Source organism: Pistacia vera, unplaced genomic scaffold (genome assembly GCF_008641045.1).
Source record: "Pistacia vera cultivar Batoury unplaced genomic scaffold, PisVer_v2 Contig575, whole genome shotgun sequence".
Lineage (NCBI taxonomy): Eukaryota > Viridiplantae > Streptophyta > Magnoliopsida > Sapindales > Anacardiaceae > Pistacia > Pistacia vera.
This window is the reverse complement of record NW_022196418.1, coordinates 215130-229078: the sequence shown is the minus strand read 5'-3', so window position 1 is coordinate 229078 and position 13949 is coordinate 215130. Positions and strand designations below refer to the sequence as shown.

Sequence of the window (13949 nt, the reverse complement as noted above, 5' to 3'; positions counted from 1 at the left end):
TTTTTGAGAGTTTTGAGTTGGAATTTGACAAAGAAGTGATCCTAAGTAAGAAGAGGTAAGAATCCCTACTCTAGAGATGAGTTTTATTTATGTAAGGGTTAAGTTCTTACTAAGTTTATGCTTAGGAAATAAGAGAAAGCTATGATCCAACAAGAGTAGAGAGCTTTAGTGGAGACTACTCAAGTATGAGGTAAGTAAATCCAACTCAAGCTAAAGTTTAAGAAATTCTTAAGTAGAAATTTATTTATGCATGTATATATGATGCCTATTGAGAAATTGAGTAGAGATGTATGTCTATTTGTTTAGGAATTGAGCTGAGAAGAGTATTTATGTTATGTTTGTTGGATATTTCCTTTATGGGAAGTGTTGATGTGTGATGAGTTTGAGATGAAGTTGGAGGAGATTGAGTAGATATCTTGGGAGTGTTCTTCTATGATAGGAACCATGTCCATAGAAGGGAGTTTCTTCCCATTTTGGATGGTTAAAAAGAGAAGGAGAGTGGTAGTTAGAGAAGAGTTTTGTATGCATATGAGTTGCTTGATGAAATGCCTAAGTGAAATCTGCCCTGTCACAGCCATGACTTTCTAAGTGAATTTTTGGCATTTTAAGGATTTAACTGGTCTGAGACCAAAACATAGAAGTTGTAGCCCTATCTCTAAGCTTTAAAACGAGACCAAAACCGTAGCAATCCGAGGTATATAACGCAAGTTATGCCCTTTTTAGTATGACCTATGCAGAATGACTGTTTTGATGCAATATTGCGCATTTGGCATTCCAAAAGTGCATTAATGAGTATGGACCATCCATATGCATTAATTGTGCATTGATACGTAGCTTGAGAAAGAATAGAGAGTGTTGAGTATGAGCTACATTATGAGTACTAGCTTAAGAGTAGAGAATTTTGAGTAAAAGTTATACTATGAGTAATAGTTTGAGTAGGAAAGAGTAGAGACTGTTGAGAATAGCAACTCCTAAGAGTAAAGAGAATGAGAACACTCTGATAGTAAAGAGAAAGAGAGATTGAGCACTAGTGAATAAAAGAGCGAAAAGTGCTAAGGAAGAGAATAGAGTAAGTTGTGCGATGGGGAACCTGTGAGTGATGAGTAGAGTCACGAGAGTGGGTGCTTTGTGATCCCCAGCCGTGCCTCCAGTAAGATGAGGCCGTGACCATCACGCAGAGTGGAACATGAGGTTCCAGCCGTGCCTCCAGTAAGATGGGGCCGTGACATTTAGAGAGAGAGAATACACTCATATGGCCAAAGGTTCCGAATCCATGCATGACCAAATCCGATCGGTAGAGAAATAAGCGGAAGTCACATAGAGTGGTAGCGCCCAGTCGTGCCTCCGGTCAGATGAGGTCGTGACATTCTAATGAGTAAGAATGGGAAAGAACAGAAAGAGAAAAAGAGTAAAGTCACGAAAAGCGGGTTGAGTTCTCGGCCGTGCCTCCGGTCAGATAAGGCCGTGACATACACCAGAGGGTATATAACAAAGAATATGAGAAACAAAAACAGAAAGAGAACAGAGATGAGAAAAGCTAAGAGTTAAGCTATATTATGAGTACAAGCTTGAGAAAGAGGAAGAGATGAGCAAACATGAGAAAGAATAAAGAGAGAGACAATGAGTAAGGTTACGAAGAGTAGGATGAGTACCCAGCCGTGCCTCCGATAAGATAAGGCCGTAACCTACATCAGAAAGTTAACAGAAAAGAATTATGAGAAAGAGAGACAGAAAGAGAATCAGTAGAAGTCACATAGAGCGAGAGAAGTCCCGGCCGTGACTACGGTAAGACGGGGCCGTGACATTCAAAAAGCGAGTTAGTAGAAATGAATTATTAGAAATGAGAATGAGATAATAGAGAGAATTAAAGAATGAGAAAGAATGAGAAAGCTTGAGAAAGAATGAGATAGAAAGAGAAAGAATAAGAGAAAGAATGAGAGAGTTTGAGTTAGCAAAAATAGAGAGTAAAAGAAAGAAACATGCAATTCTTTTGCATTAATTGCATGTACCTCTCATACATGCATGTACCATGAGTTCTTCCATGGTTAGTGAGAGTATAATGAGAATAAGAGAGAGAACCATGATTTTCCTTCATGGTGAGTAAGAATAGAAGGAGAAAAGAGAATAGGAATAGAGAGAAAGAAAGAATAAAAAAAGCAGAACAGAGTTAAGGGAGAATAGTAGTATTAGCAAGAAAGAGAAAAACAGTGAGAAAAAGAAATAGAAGAACGATAGAGTAAGGAAAGAACCAAAGAGTGAGTTGCAGGGACAGGTAGTAGAGGATTTACTTACTGAGCATTATTGTGCTCACCCCGTTGTTCTTCTCTGTTTTGCAGGATATAGGAGCAACGGTCGGATGGACGTCGATGAGCAAAGAGTATTGGCACCACTGTCCACTAGTCATGATATTTTGTATTAATTAGAAAGTTTTTAACACATAGTATTTTGTATTTTTCAAGAATTATATTTTATGAGTAAAGAAAAATTTGAGCCCATTATCTTTCATAAGATATACATCTCTATATTTTACATAGTATGAACTATAAGAATAGTAGTTGAGAGCAAGTGTTACAACCAGCATCAATTGTAAGATTGGTCAGATTTGCAGTTCCCCTATGAAACTCATTCTGCACCACTGAATTCAGAACAGAATTTGCCTTTTCCAATCTTAATTCTAATTTCTATAGAATAATTTAAGCTTCCTAAATAGAAACAGGCTCAATTCTAGATTCTAATCTAGAGGTTATATTGACTACAGCTGCATTGTAGTCAGAATCGAGTCCATCTAGAATATAATTCAAGAGCTCTTCATCAATAATACTAACTCCACTAACTGACAAGCTCTATGCAAACCCTTTCATCTTAATGAAATAATCGTACATACTAAGATTATCCTTTTTAGTATTCTGTAACAAGCTCTTAACATGCAATGTTTTAGCTCTAGATTCAGTAAGGAATTCTTTTTTCTAATGTAGTCCAAATTTCAGTAGAATATTGACATTTTGAGATCACAGGAAACATGGATTCTGAAATTGAAGACAATAACCAACTCACTAAAAGCTTATATGTTTTCTTCCAGAGTGCATATTCTGAATTAGGTTTCTTAACCATCTCTAAGCTTGAACTGTCTAACTGAACTTTGACAAATGGAGCTGGACAAGGATTCAAGCCAATTAGGTGGTCCTCGAGGTCGTGTGAGCCAACGGTGAAGAGGATCTGAGATTTCCAGAACCTGTGATTGTCTCTTGTTAGCTTGGGTGAAATTGTGGGAAGTGAAGATGATGAAATTGTAGACAAATTAACTGGGTAAATTGAGTCAGAAAAGGGTTTAGAGCTCAAATTTGTTTCAGATTTGTTGAAAGGAGAAGACATTGTTGATTGATCTGCCATTATTTGACATTTGTCAATGGCTCTGATACCAAATGAGAAGTAGAAAGTAGAAAGAAACAGTAAGAAAGTGTGAGAGAGTGAAAGAAAATTTGAGAGAAAATTTTCTTTAAGAGACGTGTTTGTTTTTCATTACTCAACAAAGTGTTACACTTTACTTTTTATACAAAGTGAGCTGTGGTCAACAAGTCAACCTGTTCAGTCAGGTTGTGGTCAACAAGTCAACCAGTTCCGTCAACCAAAGCATCTACTTCATATATTCTAACACATACCAATTTTACCCTTAATTAGTAAACATTTTGGACACAAATGCCCTCATATGTATACTAAATAACAACTAGCCCAAATGTGCAAAATGACTTCTTTAATCTCATATGTTAATTTTTTGGAATACCCTCACTATTTACATGGATAATACCTAAAATAACCTAACCACCCAAGACAACTGCCATCCGTCGGCCACTACTGCCAGCCTTAGCCAACAGTCATCGAAACGGTGCACAACCGACCAAATTTGGTCGGTCATGTACTGATCTAGCCATTTTCAGCTAAATCAAAGGCCAAAAATGGCCAAATGGCCGTGGATCTGGCCGGAAAGGAACAAATCCATCCACGACCGGTAATGGCCATAGATCTAACTGTTAATGGCTAGAATGGATCTGGCTTTTCGGCTAAATCCACAACCATCTAGTTGTTTCTGGCCTTCGATCTAACAGAAAACGACCAGATTAGGCCACGGTCGGCCAGATCTGATCAGTCGTGCATTGTTCCGACGACTGTCAAAGGTGGTGGCTGGTAGACAGCAGTTGTCTTGGGTGGCTTGATGTATTTTGTTAAAATTTAAACTTTTGTTGTTGTGGTGTTTTAGCTAAATTCTCAAATGTAGGGGGTTAAGAAAATGTTCTAAATAATAATTATTATTATTAACAAGGAAGGGCTATTCAGTAAAAACCCCTTCGATAATATTTTATTCCTCCCAACCAAACATATTAATTATTTATATTCACCAATCTAACCAAACATATTAACATAACATTCCCCCATTAAACTTCAAGGTAATCTATCTCAGTGATAATCCTATCTTTTCAGTGATAAAAAATTCTCTGAAACAAACACTACCTTAGGATGTATTAGGGTTTAATTATGAAATAGTTACACAAATGACATGATGTATATGTCTAAATATCATTTTAAAATAATTGCTCTGTGAGTGGTGTCATTAACATCTCATTTATTTACTAATCAGTGCCCTTATTTTCAAAATCAAACTGAAATAATTTGTTTTTATTATCTATGACATTTATAATCGAAAGTTTGCTTCGATAAGTTGGGTGCCTTATAATCCATTCTCAGACCTAATCTTTATTCTCTTACCTTATCACACGTACAATTAATGACAATTTGGCCAACATGATATGATGAAAATTGAGGTGTGGAAACTGTGGCGGAGAGGGAGATATATAGTGGAGGGTACAATAGAAACCATCTGTTTTGACGCAATTGAGGTGGAAATCGCGATAGAGGGAGAACACATAGTGGATGTTGGGATAGAAGCTACTTGTTTCGATGCAATGGAGGTGGAAACCGCAGAAGAGGTAGACACATAGTGGAAGTTGCGAATGAAACTATTTGTTTCAAGGCAATGGAGGTGGAAACCTCGGCGGATAGAGACACATGGTGTAAGTCGCGATAGTTACTATCCGTTTCAACAAAACAGCGGTGGAAACTGTGGTGGAGGGAGAGCACACAATGGAAGTCGCAATAGAAATTATTTGTTTCAATACAACGGAACTATAAAACATGGCAAAGGGAGAGCACAATGGCAGTCACAACCAACGTGGAAACCATGGCGGAGGGAGAGCACATATGAACTGCATTACTGTTTGAAAGAAAAGTGGCCTAAATTTATCATATTGCCCACTAGAAATCCGATTTTAAATTATGATATTTATTATTTTAAATTATTTTATTGATGATCAATAAAATTTGTTAATCCGCTACTTAAAAGGTGAATCACTGCATGTTCCGAGAGAAAAAAAAATATACCCACTAAATCTTTCACTTTCCTGTTTTGTTGTTTAATCTTGTTTTGCAAACTTCAAATTTATTAGTAAACTCCAAATTTGTTAGTACTATAAATCTATAAACCAAAGGTATATATTACTTAAGCGAAAAACTATTAATAGTTCATCAGTCACGAGTAAAAGTCACTCTTTTTTAAGTACAGTGAGTTTAGGTTCTCCTAGCTTACAAGTGGCAAGAAATAACAAAAATAAAGAAGTGGAAACTGTTAACCAAAGATGTTTTTATCATAGGACCAGAGTATTAAGTTCACAAGTTGTTGTACTGTATCGAAAATAGGTGAAAACGGTGGCGTTTCAAGTCTTGTATATAAGTTTCTAAGTGGTTGTAAAATAAATCAATCCAATCAATGAAATTCATACTCGCCTTCTCATATTTTTCTCTCTAGCAATTTCTAGGTTTAGTTTGAACTTTTCTCAGAAACAATTTTGAAGATAAAATAACCTTTCGAATTGAACATCTATAGTGTTGTTGATTACAAGATGGAGTAGATCGATATAAGTGACATGGGTAAGATTGATGTAGAAATTTTCCGATAGAAGGCAGTGTAGTTTGTTAACCAGATATATGCTGAGTCCATGGTATAATCTTGGTATGAGCCTCGACATAAACTTTGAGGCCCTTGATAGCGCTCGCAACAAGGAATGTTTAGCTCTCTCTTTTGCCAATTGGTCTCCATAATGCTCACAGCAAGGAAGTTGGTGATGAATGCGTAACTATCTCTTTGGCTAGTATATCAAACCTTTTCTAATTATTCGAGCAGAATGAGTAATAAATTTTCAAGAAGGTTAAGCCAATTAGACATGGTGACTAACAAGAAAGTTGTAATTTTATGGAATAATTATGCATGGAACATGGTATGTATAATATAGTTAGTATGATGACTTCCAAAACAAAGAATAGGATTTAAATAAGAAATTATAGTAAGGATATATGTTTTCCTTTACTATATATGTATTAACAAGAATTTGAATAGGTATCAAAATCCTTAAGAGGGATTCACCTAGCCAAAATTAAAATACTGAGAATAAAATTATAATGATTAATGAATAGTAACCAATATAAAATATAAAGTAGAATTAATATTTATAACCGATATTAAATACAACTCAAATTATAAAACCAATTTAAGAAAAGACCCTAAAATAAATCTGATTTCTAAGGACCATAAATATAATTGGTAGACATAGGTTGCTAACATTAAAGTGAAAATTAACTATCTTTATAAAATCGTATTAAGAAATTACATTACAAAGAAAATGAATTGGGTAAATTGACCATTCTTTTTATCTTCAGCTTCTTGGTTATAATTATTGTAATCAGATTACATAATGCTACAGCCAACAGAAGCCAAACTTCCAATAGCCAATGCCGTCTCTAATGCTTGAAAGGCTTTCCACCATCTTATCTGAAATTTAAATTAAAATAAAACTTATATATATATGAAAGAAAGAATAATTTAGATGCCTCTTCTAATTATGGAAATATAAATTTTTGAATGGCAGTCTATATAATTACCCCATCATTCTCCTTTTTAATTAAATATTTATTAATCAATCTCTTTTACAAATTTATTCATTTACTTTCTGACACATCAATTTATATATTTATTATTATTCATAATTGAATATAAAATATAAGTCAAAACAATTGTTGGGTTGTGAATATTAAATATGTGTCTTACCTTTAATTAATTATCTTATCAGATATTAAGATAAATATATAACTAAGAATTTGTAATCAACCACTAATTTGGAGAAAAGAAAAACAAAGTTACCTTTGCAGGTTCAGGTTCAGCGAGAATAAGAGGCTGAGGTATGCATGGCTACATCATAAGCACAATTTTTATCACATGAATGAGAAACAATATTTTAAAATGTTCATTCAAATTGAGAATATCAGCAAAACTAGCATGGAGTTGATTGAATCAACAAATAAAGTAATAAAGAACTAAAAGCAAAATTAATTAAGAGTAAAACTTCGTCAATGATGTTATTAGAAATATTTGTATTTTTTTATATTAAAGGTTGGATAAAATACAAATATATCTTTCTATATACAGACGGAAATTTTGAAATTCTTTAAAAAACGTCTCCCCTGAAATTACAAAAAAACAAAAAAAAAAAAAAAATCCTTAAAATCATCATACAAATACCTTGAAATTTTACTAAATTAATTTGTTTAATTTTCATATTTTTCTTGTATAAAAATTTTATATTAATTGATCAAATCTAGAGAAGTTGCATTTTTTTAATTTGATTCTTTCTTCTTTTTCCGATCTATTAAAACAAAATGAATTAGAAAATCATAGATTGCTTACGGGATTCATGTTTGTTGTGCCCATGGAAGGCCCTCTTCTCGACCTGAGCAAAACGTAACTATCCAAGAATTGCGTGTGGCGGTGGCGAAACGTTCGCCGGCAGTAACAAGTGGAGCAAAGATCGAAGGCATCGCCAGGACGATCAAAACATATAACACATGTAAAATACAGCCCTTTCAGGCACGCTCGGCACTCGCTGCAACAAACGGTACGAGTCTTTACCATATAATACAAAGTGAGAACCTCCCAGAAATCCAGGCTACCATCACGGTTGCGGTCGAGTTCAGTGAAGAAACTGGGATGAATCCATTGATAGCCTCGTTGTTGAAGGAATTGAACGAACTCGATCAGGCTTACCCTGCCATCTCCATCCGTGTCCATTGATTTGAAGAAGTTCCATGCCAGAAGTTGAAGGTCTTTTGACCCGTTGTTGTAATAAGCTATCGAGGCTTCACGTAATTCCTCCATTGTTGGGTTGGAAGTTCTGAATGTCTCTTTATCTAAAGCTAGAAATGTTTAATCTTTCCAGAGTTGGAAACAGTCTACTTGACACGACTTGGAATTATTTAATGGGTTAATTTCGTGAGAGTTTGATGCTAACATAAATAGATAATTTAGTGTACAGTCTGGAAGCTAGAAATTGGTAGTTCATCCAAATATTTATTCTTTTTATTTTATTTTATTTTACTCTAAACTAAACTGTTATGCCTAAAAAATCATGGTTGACATGAGTTCACGCCAGCAAGGCCAATCAAAGTTTAGGAAGGCTTTGTGTCGTCTAGACGCTATCATATCGCGCAAGAACGGAAGAAGTAAGGTCATCGTCAGTGTCGCAGATGAATGTCAGGCTTGTGAGTGGCTAGGAATTGTCCACCTGCCCAAACCCTACGCGATTTAAGGATGTCTCCCGTGCAGACAACCAATGGGAAGCGGGTTAGGAATTGTACCACACCTCCCCGACTGTAGAGTCATGATTACTACCTTGAATCCCCCAACTATAAATAGAGAGCTCCTCTCTCATTTACGGGATTGACTCCTCTTTAGTCTTAAAAAGCATACACACACACACACACACTCTCTCTCTCTCTAGATTGTAATGCAGCTCGCTGTACGCGACCTGAATGTAACCACCTATTAATACAACCACAGTGGACGTAGGATTCGCTTTTGAGCATCCGAACCACTTTAAAAACCGCTTCTTATTTATTCTCTCATTGCATATTTTCATACCACTTGTACTTTCTAAGTCAGCTTAGCACTTTGCACATGAGTCGTTGGTGTCAAAATCAAGCATCAATAGTTTGGCGCTAGAATGAGGGCAATGATTTGGTATCCACTCTTCATCAAAAACCTCTGACCGACCGATCCTATCCATCAGCAAATGGCTCACGGTTTTGAAACTGAGCGAACCGACCTCGACAATGAGGAAATCCCCCAAGTACAGGATGACATTTCTCTCGAAGTGCCATCAGTCCAGCAGAGCACCATGGCGGATATTCCTTCGAGCTCACAACTTGACCCAACCGTGATGAATTACCTGGAGAGGTTCAACAATACTCTCCAAACGGTTAGCCAAAGGTTAGACCATTTGGATTGGGTCGTACCACCAAAGTCCAACGAGGCGGCGCCACCGCCAAAGATGCCTACAGGTCGAGCGAAAGCGCGGAAAAGGGCGAAAGCCCGTACCGCGTGCACTGCAGTGCATAAAAGTAAGGGAAAGCAACTGGCGAGCAGTGGACCAAAGGGCTCCGAGGGACTACCGAACACCGGTCATGCAACGGGTAGAATACCTATGGCATTGCGACTTAGCGACATGTCGCAGCATGAGCCCTCCCATGCCACGTCGCATGGGCACTCCCACAAAAGTGCAAGGCAGGGAGATTCCCAATATCGCCAAAATGATGACCTCTACCGTCATCATGCAAGAAATCCCCGTCATCCGCGGGTCGATTCTGACCACTGCAGAGGTCGAAAAAACTCCTCGAGCCATTCAATGCCTTCAGATGACCCCAACCAGCATGTGTCAGGGTTTGCCGTAGCTTTCGACCGAGTTGAGGAAAAGTCCGACTTGCAGTCTTTCCTCAACTGCAACTGTGAGGGTCGAACCCACGTTGCGGAAAGTGATCCTCAAAAGGCTCCACTACCTTAGATTGAGGAATTACAGTGAGCTTTGGATCAGCTTAAGGCTCAGCAGAATGAGCGTGGGAAGGTCGTTGATGCGTCTCCCTTTTCTCCAAAAGTGTTAGATGCTCCTCTCCCATCGAGATTCAGAATTTTCGACATGCGGGCGTTCGATGGGAATTCTGATCCGTAGGATCACCTTTACGAGCTCAACGACCTCATGGAACTCCACCAAGTCTGCGACTTGGCCAAATGTCGCTGCTTAGCAATAACGCTGACTATCCATGCCAAGCGCTAGTTCAAATCACTTCCCACGGGATCAATCGGCTCATAGCAACAAATGAGCTCATCTTTCTTGAGACATTTTCAGGCGAACAGGAAGTTCTCAATGTCGTTGAGCTATCTAAGCAACATATGGCAAGAAAGGAATGAATCTCTCTAGTCTTACATAGACAGGTTCCACAGGGAAATCCATAAAGTGGCTCACACTCCCAAAGAATCTGTTTGGACTCTCATTATCACGAGGGTTCGCCCGCAAATTGACTTGTGGAAAGAATTACAATCTGAGGACGATGTTTCCCTCACTCGCTTCTACGACCTCACTAAGAAGTATCTCCAAATTGAAAATTATGTGGCTGCCCTTAATCGCCATGACCCTGATCCTTCGACTAATGCTCCCGATCGGGGGAGAACAGTAGATGGGCTAATCGTAGATGGGCTAATGACAATCAACAGAAAGGAAAAAAACAGTGATTTGAGCCCAAAAAATCTTATGCCCAAGTTCTTCGTCACGATTGCGACAAAAATCAATACACTCATTTGAATGCCTCAGTGTCGGTTATTCTGGATAAGTCAGAGGAGGTCAGCCTGCTCAGAGAGCCAGAGCCCATGAAGAATTCCCCCTCAGCCAGGAACAGCAAAAAATATTGCAGCTATCATCAGGATAATGGGCATCACATTGATGAGTGTCGGGCTCTCAAGCAAGCAATTGAAGACCTCATCAGGTAGGAGTACCTCAAAGAGTATGTTGATGGTTCGACTCCCGTTCGGGAAAAGGATCAAAAGGAACAAGGGAAGAAGCGCCTTGGTCGCAAGGGTCTCTACTGTGTAAGGATCATCTTTGGAGGACCACACCTCGCAGGGAATTCTCGATGTGCCCAGGAAAGGTATGCTCCGGAAGCTCGTCATGACCCTGTGAGTGTGATGAGCGTAAAATGTTGGTGGACAATAGAAGCGCTGTGAATATCCTGTTTCAGCGAGCTTTCGAAAAAATGCAATTGGACGAGGCAAACCTGAAGCCTGCCTCCATCCCTCTCTACGGTTTTATTGGGGATCAACTAATTCCTAGGGGAACGATTGCACTCCCTGTCAAGTTGGGTGAGACCAACGAAATGACCAAAATGACGAAGTTTTTGGTGGTAGACTATCCATCCGCCTTTAATGGCATTCTGGGATGACCTCTACTACAAAGTTTCAAGGCTGTCACGGCCATCTACCATCTGAAAATTAAGTTCCCTACTCTGAGGAGGATTGGGAAAGTAAAAGGATCTCAACGCAAATCTCGCGACTGCTACATCAGAGTAGTGCAGATGGCATGCAAGGGAAAAGGAAGGCCAATAGGCATCCCCGAGCAGGCTATGGCGATCAGTAGGATCAAGCTACAGCCCAACCCAGTAGAGGACAACATAGATCCTCGCATCCAGGAGTGCCGTCATAGTGGGCTAGTTGAGGACTTATCTGAGGTATCGGTCAATCAAAATGAGCCGACCCGAGTGTTGAGAATCAGGAGTAATCTCAAACCCCAGCTCACCAAAAGCTTGACTAGCTTCCTCAGAGAGAATGTTGAAGTTTTTGCATGGACTCATGCTGATATGATCGGGATCAGCCCGAATGTAATATGTCATGCACTCAACATTAATAGTGTAGTCAAGCCGATTCGCCAAAAGAGAAGAGTCATAGACCTTAAGCGTTATGCTGCCTTGAAAATTGAGGTAGATAAGCTCCTCTTAAACGAGTCTATTCGAGAGGCACTTTACCCGAGTTGGGTTGCCAATCTAGTCTTGGTAAAGAAGCCCAATGGCAAATGGCAAACCTATGTCGACTTCACTGACCTCAACAAAGCTTGTCCGAAGGACAGTTTTCCTTTGTCAAGGATTGATCAGCTCGTTGATGCCACCTCAAGGCACGAGCTACTGAGCTTTATGGATGCCTACTCGGGGTACAATCAGATCCCGATGTATGCATCTGACGAAGAGCATACCTTGTTTGTTACAGATCGGGGACTGTATTGTTACAAGGTTATGCCTTTCGGCCTAAAAAACATTGGGGCAACCTACCAGCGGCTGGTTAACCATATGTTTTCTAAGCAGATCAAAAAGTCGATGGAAGTTTATGTTGATGACATGTTGGTCAAATCGCTTGTCGCTTTAGATCACATAGCACATCTCGCTGAGATGTTCGACGTACTTTAAAAGTACAAGATGAAGCTCAACCTCTTAAGTGCTCATTCGAAGTATCCTCAAGAAAGTTTTTAGGGTATATAATTAACCAAAGGGGAATCAAACTCAACCCCGAGAAGATCCAAGCTCTCCTTGATGAAAAGCCGGACCAACCGAAAACAGGTTCAGAGCCTAAATGAAAGGATAGCGGCTCTCAATCGCTTCACCATTTTTTAATATACTCAAGGCCAACAAAAAGTTCGAATGGACTCCAGAGTGCAAGCAGGCTTTTTAGAGTGTAAAAGAACATCTCGGAAAGCCACCTCTCATATCTAAGCCTTTTCTCAAGGAAATTATATTCCTCTCTACCTGTCTGTCTCTCAGTATGCAGTCAGCGCAGCTCTGATTCGAGAAGAAGGCAAAGTTCAGTAGCTAGTGTATTACGCGAGCAAGCAACTACTGGACGCTGAGATATGGTATCTAGAAATGGAGCGATTAGCTTATGCCCTGCTGATCGCCTCCAATAAGCTACGACCCTATTTCCATGCCCACACAATCCATGTCCTGACCAACAACCCGCTCAGGCAAGTTCTTCAAAAACTTCGGGTAAGTTACTCAAATGGGAAATGGAATTGAGTCAGTTCAATCTACATTACAGATCGAAGGCAACTATCAAAGGGCAAGTTGTTGCCGATTTCATTTCGGAATTCTCGTACCAGCCAAATCAAGAATCTAAGCAGCCAGCCAGCAAAGTCATCCAGGAAATTGTTTAGAACTTATCGACTTGGAGCCTCTATGTCGATGGTTCCTCGAACAGGAAAAAAGTCAGGGTACGTCTTCTCCTTCTCAATCCCAAAAGGACTCGCATTCATGGAATTCTTCGATTTGGGTTCCAAGCTACGAACAATGAGGCCAAATATGAAGCGTTGCTCGCCGGTTTATGACTAGCGAGGGAAATGCAATCGGACGCGATCAGCATTCACAGCGACTCCCAACTGGTTGTTAATTAGATCTTGGGAGAATATCAAGCCAATGAAGAAAACAAGATTAGTTATCTGAAGAAAGCTAAGGCCACACTCGAGCCTTTCAAGTGCTTCACAATCAAGCAAATCCCAAGAGACAATAACTCTGTCGTGGACGCCTTGGCAAGAATAGCTTCATCGCTAGACTCAGATATGCTGGAAAGTATTCCAGTTAGGTACATAAAGATTCCTAGTATCAACTCGCCCGAGCAAACCGTAGCTACAACAAAATCTATCTCCTGGATGACTCCAATCATTCAGTATCTCCGAGATAAGACTCTGCCCAGTGACTAGACTGAGGCAAAAATCTGCGCACCAGAGCTGCTCATTACACGTTCGTCAGAGATCAGTTGTACAAGTAAGGGTTTAGCGCCCCTCTCCTCCGATGTGTGACCGACGAAGAAGCAGACTACATTATGAGGAAGATACATGAAGGGATCTGCGGTAATCACACCTCTACATGATCCCTCACCAATAAAATTGTCCGCCAAGGATACTATTGGCCTTTACTTCAGGAAGACACTTTCAATTTTGTGAAAAAATGTGACAAGTGCCAACAGTTCGCAAACATCCCGCGAG

General features: G+C 39.3%; 1 protein-coding gene across 1 annotated transcript; it reads right to left on the bottom strand.

Annotated features, from left to right (window-relative positions):
• Positions 1–6793: 6793 nt before the first annotated feature.
• LOC116109190 lies at positions 6794–8257 on the bottom strand. The gene is made up of 3 exons (XM_031395424.1): positions 7790–8257; positions 7247–7294; positions 6794–6877 (listed from the first exon to the last, which is right to left on the bottom strand). Exons 1-3 carry the CDS (start codon positions 8255–8257, stop codon positions 6794–6796), a joined length of 600 nt encoding a protein of 199 aa, XP_031251284.1.
• Positions 8258–13949: the final 5692 nt, after the last annotated feature.